We start from the raw sequence: 15,850 nt of genomic DNA on the forward strand, positions 1-15,850 counted from the left end.
CAGAGTTCTTCCAGAAGCTTACAGGAGCCAAGATAAAAACTCACCAAGAATCTTATAACCAGTAGCCAGAGTATTTAAAGCTGCTTTTCGAATTTCACCATCTCGCTCCGCAGTTAAGCTTGCAACAATCTGCAATGATTTTAACTGTCCTGCAATCTGAGAAATGAAATAGAAAACATTTAGTGCCTTTGCAAAAGGATAAGGATGCTGATATTAGCACCAAAAAGGTGCGCCAAAAGAGGTGCCAAGGGAGGGAATTTCCCATTTTCCCCCCCTCTTCTTTCTGTTTTAAGCAAAAATCTTTGCCCAAAAGATTAATAGCATCCAGTATTTTACCTCTGTTCCATGATTATCAATTAAAAATCCAACAAGATCTGTACACTCAATCCGGGTTCGGTTGTTTCTGGAACGCAAACCCTCCAATATGTAAGGGAAAGTTTTCGCTGCTGAATAAGCATGACTGATTTGTTTTATCAACTCTCGCATTTTTTCTCGCACTTTTTCAATATTGTGTCCAGACTGCAGTATAACATGAAAGTAAAAGTTGAGGTTAGAAAGATGTTTGGGAAACTCTTGGGACAGGATAACAAAACTGCCCCAAAAAGAAAGCTTAAAATACAACTGGTACATAAAAAGAAAAAAACAGCATGGTAATTTTTCTGTTTCCAATTTAGGTAGATAAAATTAAAAAAAAAAGACTCCTCCTTTAATAACTAAAGAAATTAGAAAGAAAACAAACTAACAGTTTTTGTTAACAGATATATGCACACACTAAACTCAAGCAGTTCATAGTTATACCTTCTCAATCAAGCAAGGAAGGAAAATGGCTGCTTCCGACTCTGTCATTATGTAGCCCTCACTTGTTAATGCATCAAAAATTTCCGGAAGAAATTCGAGTACCTTTGATGTTTTAGGGGAAAAAATCGACAAAAATAACATCTTAAACATGACCAGAATATAATGCAGAATAAATATCTGGACACACGTTATGACTTAACAGTGACTTGAGGAAAGAGTTATTAACCAATACCACACCTTCAATAGGCATGATGTGTTAGATTCGCAAAATCGTAGAACAAACCACCTGAGAAGTACATCCAGGACTTCAGTTATTTCCTTTCTAATTGATGGAAGTGCCTGGGAAATCAATATAGTTAGGATTAGACATGCCACTCACATACTCATAGTAAATCAAGTAACTGAAGAATATGGTCGCAATAAAGCACCTTATGCAGAATCTCAATTCCATCAACTTGCTTCTTGAAATCTGTGCTCAGTAGCCTCCTATGTAAATCCTCTCTGAAATACTTCATAAGATCATTCTGTGGCAAAGAGATATTGAGAAAATCTGTCAAATCGAGGGGGGAGCAATTACAGAGCAAGAAATCATCAGTGAGCAATGGAACATGTACCTCAAGATCTTGAATCTGCTCTAATCGTGGCTCTTCAAATTTGAAGCGGCGAAGAACCAATCTCTCCCTTTCATCCTGCACAAACTCAATCCAATAATAGATGCACCATACAAATAAAGAATCACATATATGCCTAACTAATATATACCTTGTTTGAATCTTTCACATTTAATAAAGGCTGAGACTGGATAGTGATATCTTGAACAGACATAATTGATTCTGGTCTTGAACCCTTTGCTGAAATAACTCTCTTTCCAAAACATACAAAAATAAGGAACAAAAATCAGCATATCTATTTTCTTCCCAAAAAAGGAAAATTAATAAAATAGATAAACAAATTAAGTAAAAGCATACCGAGGAAACAGTCCTGCTTCCATGTCTTGGTATACGATCACCATGACCAGTAGAGCCAGATTTCCCAACCTTTGAGCTGCTCTTGGATGTTGTCCCAGTTGATATTGCTTTAGCTGATTCAAAGGTTTCTGGGACTGGGAGGAATAAAATTAGATAGGCAATACAGTTGCACTGTCAAAGAACCAAACAAAATATAACCTGCAAGCTTCATCATATCATACCATGAAAAGCCCCCTGCAATTTCAGCCGTTCAATAACAATAGCTAATGCAGGCCCATGTATATCTTTCAAATTCTTGGTCACCTGCAAATAAAACAAGATGACAAGAGATTGGGATTATATTGAAGTTCAGAATTAAAAAAAAAAAGAGGCACGTTCAATGGTGCAGTTCACCTACCACTTCCTGCCCACATGCTCTCACAATTTCACCAATGCATATTTCTGCTGCTTTGCGAACATCTGCTGATTTATCCTACATGCAAATGCACAAACCATATAATTAATAAAATCAAATGCTAAAACATTTATAAATATTTCTAAACAATATATATCCAAAGAATAGACATTTTGCTGTAGAGAATACCGTCATGGCAGAAGCAGTTGGTTTTAGCAGATGTGCTCCATCAGGAAAATCTTTTAATCCACTAAGTTGCCTTGATAGCCAATCAAAAAGGTCTTTACGCCCTTCTGCACCAAGCTTAGCATCCATCAATGCAGCAGTAACATAGGGTACCTAAGAAAGAAGATAATTGTTAATAATCACAAAAGTAAGATACAATGACAATCACAGCCGTTAATCCCACCAGGTCAGGTGAACTAACCATGAAAGTACGGCGAGAAAAAAAAAAAACAGCACTAACCATTTTATCAAGATGAACGGCAGCAAGCCAAGAATCTAGAGTAGTCAAAGTGCTTTCTCTCATATGCTTCTTATTGTCACCAAGGCATTTCAATACATCTGAAAGAATACCCTGCAAGAAACCACTTGGCAAAACTAAGGTCAAATTCAAAAGACAATAGTATACAAATAAATGTACCAAAATGAAAAAAGCATACAAATAAGTGATTTTGGGTGTGCAAATACCTTGCTAGATTTCTCAACAGCAGGTCCCATTGCAGATGCAACAGCACCAACAGTAGAAAGAGTTGCCATGACTAAATTTTTGTTGCTATCATAGAGACGCCCTCTAAGAGCGCCAAACAGTTCCACTGGAAGCCAACATCAAAACAAAAATCAAGCAAATGGCAGTGCCAAAAAAAATACATTTAAAAAAGCAAAATAACAAGTGCAGCACAAATCTCATACTGACATAAAATATCTATTACCAGTTCCTGTTGGTTGGATGCGTCTATTGGCCTCTTCCAAGATTTTATTTACAGATTCAATAAATTCTAAGCGAACCTGTGACAATAAGAAAAATATTAACTAGGCAGTCATTAGGAACAAGAGTTACCATTCATCAAAAAGAAGAAACAAATAAACAAGACAATATTATATGCAGATGTCTTATAGTCTAAAAAACCAGACCTTCCAATCAGGACTTTCCAACCCCTTAAGCAAAGTAGGTGTAATCTTTCCACTAATATCTTCTCGGGGTAGGCCATCTAGACCACCACTAGACACTGATGTTGAGGATTCTGAAGCTTTGACAGTTTTCTTTGGTACTGCAGAAGAACCCTGCAAAAAACATATTACAGCAATAAACTCCACAAAAATCAATAACCAGGAAAAGAAGGTTGGACCACAAGTCATCCATACCTCATAAGGATTTTTTTCATACTCAGCTTCAAGTGCACTTAGAAGAGCAGGTTTGATATCCGAAAGAAACCCCTTGATATCTAAAACAAAAAGTGTATCTCAGAATCCTCTCATCAACTCAAGATGTTCAAAGTTTCATAAAATAGATGATAAATTACCTGGACCAACAAACTTGTGTAAAGCCCCAATCAGTTTGATAGTGGCATTTCTAGTTGCAGCAGCACTAGATTGCAAGCCCGTATCTTTGCAAAAATCAATCAAATCCTAACAGAACAAACAACATCCAACAATCAAAACCAGAACTAGAACACTTCTATTCAAGGAAAATATGAATAAACAAAAAGAGATTCACTCCTTTCCAATAATATGCAGTGTTAATCTGCTGGGAAAACCAAATGATAATCACATGATGGCAACACCATTGTCGAAGAAGTGGAAATACCTTCAATTTAAGATGTGAAACACCAAAGTCATCAACTGCTGAAACCATCCAAAGAATACCCTCACTAAGAACCTTGGGATTCTTGTGATCCTTCATGATTTTGTATAGCTTAAAAAAAAGAAAGAAGTAAACACGAAGAATTTAGCCAACAAACATAATAGAGTAGGATTTAACAGCAAAAAATTAAGTACAAAGAGCGCAGCCAAAATTTACTCTTTCAAAAATAAATCCTGGGCCTGTGGCTTCACAAAAGGTTGTAAGACACTTCATGGCTTGAACACGGGTCTTGATATCTGCAACCCGTTCACTCATACCTATTGAAAAGAATAATATTAACCCAAGATTATGAACAAGGCATTGAAATAAACAGCCTAATAAGAACAGTAATATAAGCAAGCGAACAAGTATCTAATAGAGCAAGCCAGAAGACAATGGCCAAAAAAACCAGCCCTTATAAAGAAAATCATAACCAACCCCACAGTAGTTGATACTAAATGACCTAACACTCACCAAGAAGGCAGAGAATAACACATTTCTTTGGAAACTTGGATGCAGTAGAAGCTATGTGAGTGATAACATCAATGACCTGTTGCTGGACCTGCAACTCACAACACATTCTAATTAATAATAAGCTAACAATGTCCCTACAACTTTGGCAGAAAGAGAAGCTAAAAGGCACATACCTGGACGTTTTTCTCATTCCATCCAGGAACAGCACAGAGCAAACGAACTAAGATCTCCACCGAATGGTCAAGTTCCTTTATTGCCTCCACTTGCTCCTTAAATGAGACGATAGCTGTGAAATAAACATCAGATATCAGTTGCTACACATACAAGGGTGAAGTGAAACATATATTATATAGTAACTTAATAAGTTAGCAATACTAAAATTACTAGAAAGCAAAGATAAAAATGACAGACAACCAAACATGGATGTAAATGACTAATGTATTTACCATAAAGTGTATAAGATGTTTTTACTATTTTCAAATAGTATAAATCTACTTATTAAAAAATAAGTAGGGGAACAATTCTTATTCTCCAAAAATGCATTATACAAGCTAATTTATCACCATATCATTTTTTGTTTTGTTTCCCCAGTAGTGATTACTTGACAAGTTGTTCGTTCGATGTCCTAGCTCATGTGGACAGGGGGTGGTTTACATGGGTTCATTGGGATTAATCGAGCCGAAGGTCCAAATACCCATGTTAGTAAAAAAAAAAAAAAAAAGAGAGAGAGAGAGAGAAGTCGTTTGATGTCCCATTTCCAAATACAAGCTTCATGGAACCATTATCCTTAACACTTGTATAAGAGAAGAATAGGTCATTCAGCATATCTATGAAAAAGAATAATCTAAAGCAATATAAGTATGATTAGGGTAAAGTTGCAAGTTCCATAAAAATATACTCTAAACAGAACCACAAACACTTTAGGTAAGCACATCCCTTCTGAAAAGGAAAAACACAAAAAACTATTCTCATTATGTTCTTTCCACCTCTTTAGTGACCATGAATACAACAACGTACCAAGCCTTTGTATTTAGCAGACAATACAAAGCCTTAATACTTTCACCATTAGTACTGTGCTTTCATTATCATGTTAAATCATACTCCAATCCAACTAAAGATTGCAATGATCTCCAATCAGATTTTAAGCACTTATTTTAGACACCACCTTTTCCAGGAAAAATATCTTGTCAAAGATAGAGGAAGTTATACAAGCAAAGAAACTACAAAGAATTCATATCCTATAAATGGTAAAGTTGGCAATTCAAAAAAGGTTTTTACGTGGTCATCAAGTATGTCATCTCTCCCACTCTCTCAAGAGGCAAATAACACAGTGCAAAATGTCAAGGAATCACACAGGTGATGTTCAACATGCTAGCAAACCCAGTATTGTTCAAGTGTTCTACCATTGTTTTTCCCTTCACAGTCACCATAATTTCCCTTCACAGTCACCATAATTCATCAAACAAATTCAAGATAGATCACAAAAGCAAGAAGTTCCAATGCTGTATAGACAGAATAACCTTCAAGCCGCTCTTTCCACACAGCACTCTTCAACTGGGAAAAAGTATCAGCTTGTATAAGAGAACCTAATCTGCTTTCAATCTCTTCAAGACTCATATCAGCTGGCTGCAAAAATTAAGTTTGCCAAGAAGTAAAGAAGAGCTCAACATTAGGTCATGAAGAGCATCCAAGAAAAGAACAAATGTCTTGTCTCTCTCTCTTTTGCAGCAGCCGCCGCTGCCACCCCCGGGCGGGGTGTGTGCGTGCGTGTTCGGTTCAAGTCAGAAAAGAGAAAACATCAAAATTGGACATACAGATGAGCTACCTCAACATCTTCAGGTTCTACTGGTTTCGGTGGTTTTAACTGACTAGCAGCATCTCCTTTCTTATTGACACCAGACTTTGCAGCCCCAACTTTCTTACTTGCAGGCTAAGAAAATGCTTAAACTTCATTAGTCAGTATCAACATGCAGAGAGCATTTATCTACAAAAGAGTCATAAAATAGCATAAGCAAAAAAATCATTAGATACTCACAGCTGCCTGAACAGGCCTCTTTCCACTAAGCATGCTTGCAGCCGATCTTCGCACAAATGACCCATCTGATGCCTGCATGAATATTATAATGAAAATTATACATCAGTTCTGGCCAAAAAAGAAAAGAAAAGTAGTTGAATAAAAATTGTAGTAACATACATATCCATGACAATAGAATATCCCATGTATTATTCTCAAGTCATATAAAAGGTATAATATCAGCAATTACAAATACTTAAATAAAAAGCATAAGATCAGACACGACCAAACATAGAATGATGGAATTGACAAGATTGAGTGTCAATGGTAGACTGCCTAGGAAATGCTTAAGATATGCAACATAACAGAAGTTTTCCTTGAGTGCAACTTAAGTTTCTTGGACCTTTTTAAGTAACCAAAAGAGAACATGTTCGGAAGTTCATTCCCAAAAGTGCAAGCATCAAAAATGAATTCACAAAGAAGCCTTAGAATTCCTAATGCTTAATAATGGCTGAGAGTTGAAATTTCCAGCACATCATGGAAAGAAAAACCACTAAAATCAGAACTATAGTTTTCCATACTTAAATGTCATCATTAAAAATGACAAATGGACAAGAAATTTGAAACACAATGATAAACCTACCTCCACCGAAGAAATTCTTGCACCTGAAGTTTGAGCAGTAACTGGAAAATCATAATAAACATAAGAAAAGAGCAACGCAAAGCTCAAATGAAGTGCAAACTTATAAATGAAAACATTGTGCTAACTCAAAACAACAGAAATATTTCAAACCTGAGCTTGTACCAACTGGAGCACCTCCAGAGCCCCCAATCATTTCTGAAAGCTTCTTTCTTCTAACATCATCAAGTTTCTCCAATGATTTTTCTAAAGGCCTCATGCCAACCAACTAAAAGAGAAAGTAAAATGTAAAACCATTAATTACTGAAGCAGCAAATCTTGGTTAATAACATTTACAACTTAAAAAAACTGGGAGGAAAGAACAATAACCAAGTTTAATACAAATATATGACAGTTTTCATAGCTGAGATGAGATTGTAAGGAATACCTTGGCGACAGCTGCCAAAGCAGAAAATGCTGCATCCCTTACATCTGGAGTTCCATCATTGAGGCACTATAAATAATTTAACATAACATACAATTAGAAATATAATGGAGGAATTTGAGCAGAGGGCCAAGATAAGTAGCACCTGTGAATAAATAGGGAATGCAATTCATAGTCATCAACAAAATTGTCCCAAGCATGCACAATGCACATCTCACAGTAAAAAGTTATTAATACAAATAATTTGATAACAGATAATTTCAAGAGAATCTGGAGAATGATAGTATCCTGAGCTCTTATATATATATATATATATATAGAGAGAGAGAGAGAGAGAGACAAAAGGGTATAAAGGATCTCAAGGCCACCTCATTGGGCATATCCATCCCTGGCACAGTTTGGCTATCTTTTATGGCCTATTAAGGATAATCTTTGGTAGCAACATCACCCCCATCCCATTTAAAACCTTGGATATTATGGCATGGCTGCATGGGACCATAACCGCAAGCTCACACAGTGATCTGTCTGAACCAGAAATCTCAGAAAATTGACTCTGAAATTCAAGAATCAATTTTTACATCGTGGTAGAAAAATCCAACTCCCTCTCCAAATATATTAGCAACATGTACCAGAGAAGCACTAATACAAAATGACAGTCATTTGGAAAAGTTGCTGGCAAGCGTTGCACCAAGGTTATAGGACTTCAATCACCAATGAACATCCAGACACTTTATATAACTGAGTCCGTAGTTGTAAAAGGAACAAGATGCACTAAGGTGCAAACTAGTGCTTTGGGCCTGGGTGTGAGGTGCAAGGCCAAGCGTGTGAGCCTCATGTACATGAGGTACACATTTAATCAAAATGCTTAAAATACTTATACACCAATCTTTTCAATATACACCTACAAGGAAGTAGATGCAAACTCATAAAATCATAAATGACAAATAGCCAACCCTATAATAACAACTAATATTATAGCCAAAAAACAGTTAGTTTCTTCTAACTGCAATAGAAATTAGAAGAAAGAAAAAATTACAGCAGGAAACAACTAATTTCTCCTAATTTCTTTTGCATTAGAAGAAAGAAAAAAAATACAGCAGAACACACAGCAAAAACAATTACAAAAAAATTAGTTTCTTTTGAATTGCAAAAGAAATTAGAAGATAGAAAAAAAATCAGTGGAGCGCACAGTGAAAAACAATTTGTTTCTTTGCAATTACTTTCTTCTAAATTGCAACAGAAATTAGAAAAAAGAAAAAAAAATAGAGTAGAACACAGAAAAAAAAACAATTATAACAAAGAATTAGTTTCTTCTAAATTGCAAAAGAAATAGAAGAAAGAAAGAAAAATGAACCAGGATGCAGGTGTGCGACTAATTCTCCAGTGAGTGGGAGATCCAGTGGACCTCCGGCTTACAGCACTAGGTTTGCCTCTCAGCAATATGTTAAAAAGTTGTCTTGAGTATAGGATAATAAAATTAGTGAAAGCAGTATATTTGAGGGCCAATGAAGAATTAAATGGAAGTTTATATCCCAATCTATAATTAGTGATAGTTGGGGGGGGGGGGGGGGGGGGGGCACGAAATTCTGTCGAGTGCATGTATTCTTTGAGAGGAAAGGCATAGATTGATAGCACTTTGTAATCTTGGGAGAGAATAGTATGGGTGTACTCAGAAAAGGAGAGACTGATGTACTGATTGATTTCCGAATAAATCAAGACTGCTCTCGGGGTGATTTCAAGGCTGGATGTAGGGTTGATTTCAAGCAATCCAAACCAGAATAAACTGCTGTCTCGTGTTTGTGGTTTGAATGTTTTTATTTCTGTTTTCATTCCTGTCACAACCCCACTCTTGAGGAAGGAATTAATCCTTCTCCAGTAAGAGTTCCATGAAGGGAAAGTGGCTGAGTAAGAGTGGAGAATAGAGAGTAGAGAGACGAGAGGAGGGGTTTAGAGTGAGAGAATAGGAAGGAAACAGATTCTGATAATTCTCAATGATGTCCCTCACGATGGAAGTGTACAGATATATATAGGCCGTTTGGGGGATATTCCCCTGTCAGAGGTGGGCCCGCACCTGGTACAACTCCTAACAAACTATATTCCCTTTTGTCTTCTTCCTACCCAGCCATTCACCACCTTCATTTAGCTAACGCCTAAACATCCAAAATGGCATTGTATCACCCTACCAGTTGCTACCGAATAGTAGTGCTAGAATTTTAAAAAAATGCAAAAGGAATTAAATGCGGAAATGACCAGTCATTTCGTGACAACTCCCCCTTCATTAGCCATTTCTAGTCCTCGAGAAATGCTAAGGAGGTTGGCCGCTTGTGGAAACTGATTGAGGAATTCCGGAAGGTATTCCCACGTACTGTCTTCCGAAGTGTGCCCTCGCCATTTGACCAATACCTGGATGAGTGGCACCCCGTGCTTGTATCTCACCCGCCTATCGACAACAACCTCTGGCTCGATCCTTACGCTGACCTCCTTGGGAAGGGCTGGTAGCACTGAACTTGTTGGTTGAGCTCCCACTGACTTTTTTAAGAGTGAAACATGGAAAACAGGGTGAATTTGTGACCCTGGGGGAAGCTTCAATCGATAGGCTACCTTCCCGATTCTAGCCTCAATAGGGAACGGTCCATAATACTTGGGGCTAAGTTTAGTGACCTTCCCTCGAGAAATTGACTTTAGGTGGCTGTACCTTAGTCGAAGATACACCTGATCCCCTGTTTCGAACTCCCTCTCGCTTCTCCTTCGGTCGCGTTTTGCTTCATGCGGTTTTGAGCCGAGGCTAGCTCTTGCTTCAACTGCTGTGTCATCTCCCTCCTTTGTTGCAAATACTCCTCCACTGAGGCCACATTAGAGCTTCCTCCCACTGCTGGTAGTAGGGGTGGTTTGTACCCGAATAAGGCCTCGAAAGGGGACATCTTGGTTGACGAGTGGTGGCTGGTGTTATACCACCACTGCGCTAGCGACAACCACTTATGCCACTCCTTGGGCTGCAGCAAACATACACACCTCAGGTATGTTTCAAGGCTCTGGTTCACTCTCTCGATCTGTCCGTCGGATTGGGGGTGATACACGGTGGACAAATTTAGTTTTGTTCCGAGGGACTTCATTAACTCCTGCCACATCAAGCTAGTGAAAATCTTGTCCCTATCCGAGATTACAGTCTTAGGAGCCCCATGCAATTTGATCACCCTATCCAAGAAGACCCTAGCTACATCTTGAGCCGTGTAAGGATGGGTCAACTCGATGAAGTGGGCAAATTTAGTTAGCCAGTCAACTACGACCAGGATGCTATCCCTCCCTTCCGATCGAGGAAGTCCTTCCACAAAGTCCATCGAGACACTAGTCCAGGCCTGGTCGGGGATGGGCAGGGGTTGTAGTAACCCCGGGTAGGCCACTATCTCGACTTACACCTCCTACACATATCGCATCTCTGGACTAGCTCCTTAATCTCTGTTTTCATTTTCGGCCACTAGAACACCCGCTTAACCCGGAGGTAAGCATTCTGTTCTCCTGAATGCCCTCCCAGCGGAGACTCGTGTAGTGCTTGAAAGATCCTTTCCTTGATCCTCGGGCTTTGTCCAATCACAATCCTTCCGCGAAACCTCAGTAACCCTTGGTTCAGGGTGTAGCCCTCTACCTCCTGGGCTCCCAATGCCAGCTTTTCCACCATTGACTTAACTCTACTGTCTCCTTCGTAGCTGTCAATCACTTCTTGATACCATTCAGGCACCAGGGTAGTTATGGCTGCTAAGTCTCCCTCCTCATGATGTCTGGACAGTGCATCAGCTGCCTTGTTTTCTTTTCCCTTCCGGTATTGAATTCTGTAATCCAGACCCATTAATTTGGTCATTCCCTTCTTCTGTAGTTGCGTTTGGAGCTTTTGTTGCAGTAGGAATTTTAAGCTCTCGTGGTCCGTTTTTGTGATGAACTTGTTGCCCTCCAAGTAATGCCTCCAACGGTCTACCGCCATGAGCACAGCCAGAAGTTCCTTTCATAAATGCTGAGTCCTAAGTGTTTTGGACTCAATACTTGGCTCAGGAAGGCTAGGGGTCTTCCCTCTTGAGCCAGCACTGCCCCTACCCCGGTTCCACTCGCATCTGTTTCTAGAGTGAAAGGCTTGTCAAAATCTGGGAGGCCCAACACCGGTACTCTGCTCATAGCCCCTTTCAGGTTCTCGAATGCTTCCTCTGCCTCTTGCCCCCAATTGAATCTTCCCTTCTTCAGTAAGTTGGTCAGTGGCTTGCTGATAATTCTGTAGTTTTGCACAAACCTTCGATAATACCCGATCAGCCCTAAGAATCCCCTCAAAGCCTTCAGGGATGTGGGCCTTGGCCAAGACAACATCGCTTCCACCTTCCTGGGATCGGTACTAACCTCGCCATCTGATATGAGGTGACCGAGATATTCCACCTGTCTTTGGGCAAAAGCACATTTGGATTCCTTAATAAAAAGCTGGTGGGTTCTTAGGATTTCAAGGGTGATTTTGAGGTGGGCTAGGTGTTGGTCGAATGTAGGGCTGTAAACAAGTATGTCATCAAAGAAAACCAATATAAACTTGTGGAGGTAGGGTTCAAAAATTCTGTTCATGAGGGATTGGAAGGTCGCCGGGGCATTTGTGAACCCGAAGGGCATCACTAGGAACTCAAAGTGGCCATGATGGGTTTTGAAGGCTATTTTTGGGATATCTTCAATCTTCATCCTAATTTGATGGTATCCGGCCCTTAGATCCAGCTTAGAAAAGAATTTGGCATGGTTAAGTTCGTCTAATAGGTCCTCCACTAAGGGTATAGGAAATTTATCTTTAATAGTCATGGCATTTAGTTGCCGATAATCGACACAAAATCTCCATGTTCCATCCTTCTTTTTGACTAGGAGGACGGGAGAAGCAAATGGGCTTTGACTGGGTCTAATGAGGGATTGTTCCAGCATGGTTCTCACCATTTTTTCAATTGCGTTCTTTTGGTTGGGAGGGTATCGGTATGCTCTAATATTGATAGGTTCGGCACCAGGTTTAAGATTAATGTTATGGTCAAACATTCGAGTAGGGGGTAAAGTTTTTGGTTCCCTAAGGAGATCCTTGTAATCCACCAACAGTTTATTAAGGGCATCCGAGTGACATACCTAGTTTTGCATTCCCTGGGGTGTGCTTACTGTCAACCCCATCTCCCCTTGTGTCGCAGCTTCTATGTGATCCCCCTTCGGCTGCTACCACTGAGAAAATGTGGGCTATCTGACTTCACTTACTCTTCAACACTCTTTGCAGCCTCCTTCCCGATATCATCTTACAGGCCCCCATCTCGCTCTTCCCGGTCAGTGTCATCCTTCTACCATCTTTTTCAAATGACACCTCCATTCTATTGAAATCGAAGCTAATGGGGCTCACCCCCTTCATCCAGTCCACTCCTAAAACCACATGGCACCCTCCTAGTTGAAGCAACCTCAAGTCTGTCTCAAACTTCTCTCCCTGCATCTCCCAGCAAAAGCCCTTGTAGGTGAAATTACTCAGCACCCTCTCGCCGTTGGCAATTGTCACACTCAGGGGAATGGTTCCCGTGAGTGGGCATTTCAACTTCTCAGCCATGCTTTCATCGAGGAAGCTATGAGTGCTTCCGCTATCAATTAAAATCATGAGATTGCAGTCTTTAACTTGACCTCCCACCTTGATGATCTTGTTGTCGGCCACTCCCTTTAAGGCATGTAGGGAATCTCTCCATTATCCTCTTCATCACCCCCTTCCACTCCTTCTTTGGCTTCGTCCTGCTCCCCTTCTTCCTCTCCTTCCAATAGTAAGATCTGCCTCTTGCACTGATGGCCCGGGTGATATCTATCCCCGCATCTGAAGCACAAGCCAGCTATCCTTCTTTGCTCACGTAGCTGCTCCCCATAGGGAGTGGAACTCATATTCATATTTGGCCTTCCCCTGTTACCGTCACGGGGGTACCCTTTTGTCCCCATACCAGTTGTCCCGGTGTTAGCTCCTCTGGGTAGTTGCCTTTGCTTCTTGATCAAGGCCTCCACCATCATTTCTTGTAAACGAGCACTTTCTGAAGCTTGTTCAACTGTCCGCGGCTTCATCATCTTAACCATTGGTCTGAGTTCCTCGCTCAGTCCACTCATGAAGCTTGATACAAAATAAGCTTCTGAGAGGTGATGGTTATGACTAACCATGTATGATATAAGCTCCTCGAACTTCTTGAGATAGGATCCCACGCTCCCGGTTTGCCGTAGCTTATTGAATTCTTCAATGGTGTCCGCCACACTTCTCTCTCCAAAGCGTTCACATAACCTTTCAGAGAATTCCTCCTAGGTGTATTCTCTCCTTAGACTCAAGCACCCCTGGAACCATGCGTCTACCACCTCATTGAAGTATGCAGCGGCTAGGCCCACCCTCTGCATTCTGGGGACGTTATACCATTCGAACAATCGCTCGCACTTCCTCAGCCACCACCGAGGATGTATCCCTTCGAATACCGGGATTTCCATCCGAGGCATAGGAAATCCTGGAGGGTGATGGTTCTGCTCTTCTCCTCCTATTATTTCTAACTCTTCCCGACCTCTTTCTTCCGGGTAAATCATAACCCTTTGCAAGAGAGGTTCATTCTCCCCTCTAGGTGGAAAGTCTGGAGCTAACCTGACCCGATTTTGCTGGGTAAACATCACCATGAACTGCTGGATTTGAGCTCCCAGCTCTTCACGTACCCGTGCGATCGACCCTTCTAATCTCCTTTCAAGCCCTTCCATGGAGTCTTCCATCCTTCGGTCCATGGCGATCACTGCCTCATGGTTTCTGTTAGCTTCCAACTCCATCCTATCCATTATATTCTGGATTTCGATCACTGCCGCTCCCAGCTGCTGGAGCCGCGTCTCCATGTCCTTCATGCGAGTTCCTTCCGCCATTGTTCTGGGTCACCGAGCTCTGGTCGAGAATCTTTGCTCTGATACCAGAATGTCACAACCCCACTCTTGAGGAAGGAATTAATCCTTCTCCGGTAAGAGTTCCGTGAAGGGAAAGTGGCTGAGTAAGAGTGGAGAATAGAGAGTAGAGAGACAAGAGGAGGGGTTTAGAGAGTGAGAGAATAGGAAGGAAACAGATTCTGATAATTCTCAATGATTGTCCCTCACGATGGAGGTCTACAGATATATATAGGCCGTTTGGGGGATATTCCCCTGTCAGAGGTGGGCCCGCACCTGGTACAACTCCTAACAAACTATATTCCCTTTTGTCTTCTTCCTACCCAGCCGTTCACCACCTTCATTTAGCTAACGCCTAAACATCCAAAATGGCATTGTATCACCCTACCAGCTGCTACCGAACAGTAGTGCTAGAATTTTAAAAAAATGCAAAAGGAATTAAATGCGGAAATGACCAGTCATTTCGTGACAACTCCTTTAATTTTGTTCTTACAATTTCAGTTTCTTATTTCTATTGTTTTGGTTTGATTTCGGGTGAGGAGTTGAGAGAATTGGCAGTAAGAATCTTTGTTTGAGTTATCAAAAGAGCTCCTATTCATAACACAATATATAAGAATAAGCAAATAAATCAACAAGAAATAAGATCTAAGATGATACATAGACAAGAAATTGGGTTTTAATACACTTACATATACAAGGCGCGTACCTTGTGTGCCTAGGCAGCACCCTTGTATGGGCTGCACCTCAGTGCTGATGAGGCGCACAGAGCTGTGCCTCTGTGTGCCTCATACCTAGGCCTGCCTTTGACAAATATGACCTAATCTATATCAATGATATGACATGTAACTCACTTCCATACATATTGGAACACGTTCCCATAGAGACATTTTATGCAAACCAAGTCTATATCAATGATATGGCACGTAACTCATTTACCTCCATGCATATTGGAACATATTCCTTATGAACTTTGAGAACAATGGCCTTGTTGCTAGTCTCAATGCAATATGTGACCCAGTTTAAAGTCAATGAGCGCACAAGTGGAACTTTGTTTTTTGTTGCTGCCTTAACATCTGCAGCAAAGAGCATTTTGGCATAATAAGAACAAAGCACACAAGTAGAACCCATCCTTGTACAATGCTAGAAGTTTGAGAGAACAATTCTAGCATTTACATTTTACAGGGGACAGAATTGTAAAAACAAACTGATCCTCCATTGACCAAACCAACAAACAGTAAAACCATAACGAATAAACATTTAAACCAACCAGCAACAGACAAAGAAATTTATTCAACATAGTGCATCACCAGCAGCAATCCAACCCAACTCCTATCCTCAGGGGCTAACACCAAACTGCATAACTTCTTAAAGAGAAAT

General features: G+C 40.3%; 1 protein-coding gene across 2 annotated transcripts in view; it reads right to left on the minus strand.

The window, feature by feature from the left end:
- Positions 1-15,850, minus strand: part of LOC127807401 (protein MOR1) — a 37,553-nt gene that overhangs the window by 7,240 nt on the left and 14,463 nt on the right. Inside the window, exons 12-39 of one of the 2 annotated variants that reach the window (XM_052345223.1) lie at positions 15,410-15,546; positions 7,559-7,624; positions 7,285-7,399; positions 7,135-7,175; positions 6,513-6,584; positions 6,303-6,407; positions 5,998-6,103; positions 4,651-4,763; positions 4,478-4,565; positions 4,181-4,281; positions 3,968-4,075; positions 3,684-3,789; positions 3,526-3,605; positions 3,295-3,444; positions 3,093-3,168; positions 2,851-2,975; positions 2,627-2,737; positions 2,350-2,499; positions 2,164-2,238; positions 1,988-2,069; positions 1,767-1,894; positions 1,561-1,662; positions 1,413-1,487; positions 1,227-1,322; positions 1,036-1,137; positions 799-900; positions 337-519; positions 45-156 (exon numbers count right to left, since the gene is read on the minus strand). In XM_052345223.1, coding sequence (XP_052201183.1) covers positions 45-156; positions 337-519; positions 799-900; positions 1,036-1,137; positions 1,227-1,322; positions 1,413-1,487; positions 1,561-1,662; positions 1,767-1,894; positions 1,988-2,069; positions 2,164-2,238; positions 2,350-2,499; positions 2,627-2,737; positions 2,851-2,975; positions 3,093-3,168; positions 3,295-3,444; positions 3,526-3,605; positions 3,684-3,789; positions 3,968-4,075; positions 4,181-4,281; positions 4,478-4,565; positions 4,651-4,763; positions 5,998-6,103; positions 6,303-6,407; positions 6,513-6,584; positions 7,135-7,175; positions 7,285-7,399; positions 7,559-7,624; positions 15,410-15,546 — 2,907 coding nt within the window. Of the gene's footprint in view, positions 1-44; positions 157-336; positions 520-798; positions 901-1,035; positions 1,138-1,226; positions 1,323-1,412; positions 1,488-1,560; positions 1,663-1,766; positions 1,901-1,987; positions 2,070-2,163; positions 2,239-2,349; positions 2,500-2,626; positions 2,738-2,850; positions 2,976-3,092; positions 3,169-3,294; positions 3,445-3,525; positions 3,606-3,683; positions 3,790-3,967; positions 4,076-4,180; positions 4,282-4,477; positions 4,566-4,650; positions 4,764-5,997; positions 6,104-6,302; positions 6,408-6,512; positions 6,585-7,134; positions 7,176-7,284; positions 7,400-7,558; positions 7,625-15,409; positions 15,547-15,850 lie in introns of both variants that reach the window. The other variant, XM_052345222.1, reaches the window with a different exon arrangement.

This window comes from Diospyros lotus, chromosome 8 (assembly GCF_014633365.1).
Source record: "Diospyros lotus cultivar Yz01 chromosome 8, ASM1463336v1, whole genome shotgun sequence".
In the NCBI taxonomy this organism is placed as follows: domain Eukaryota; kingdom Viridiplantae; phylum Streptophyta; class Magnoliopsida; order Ericales; family Ebenaceae; genus Diospyros; species Diospyros lotus.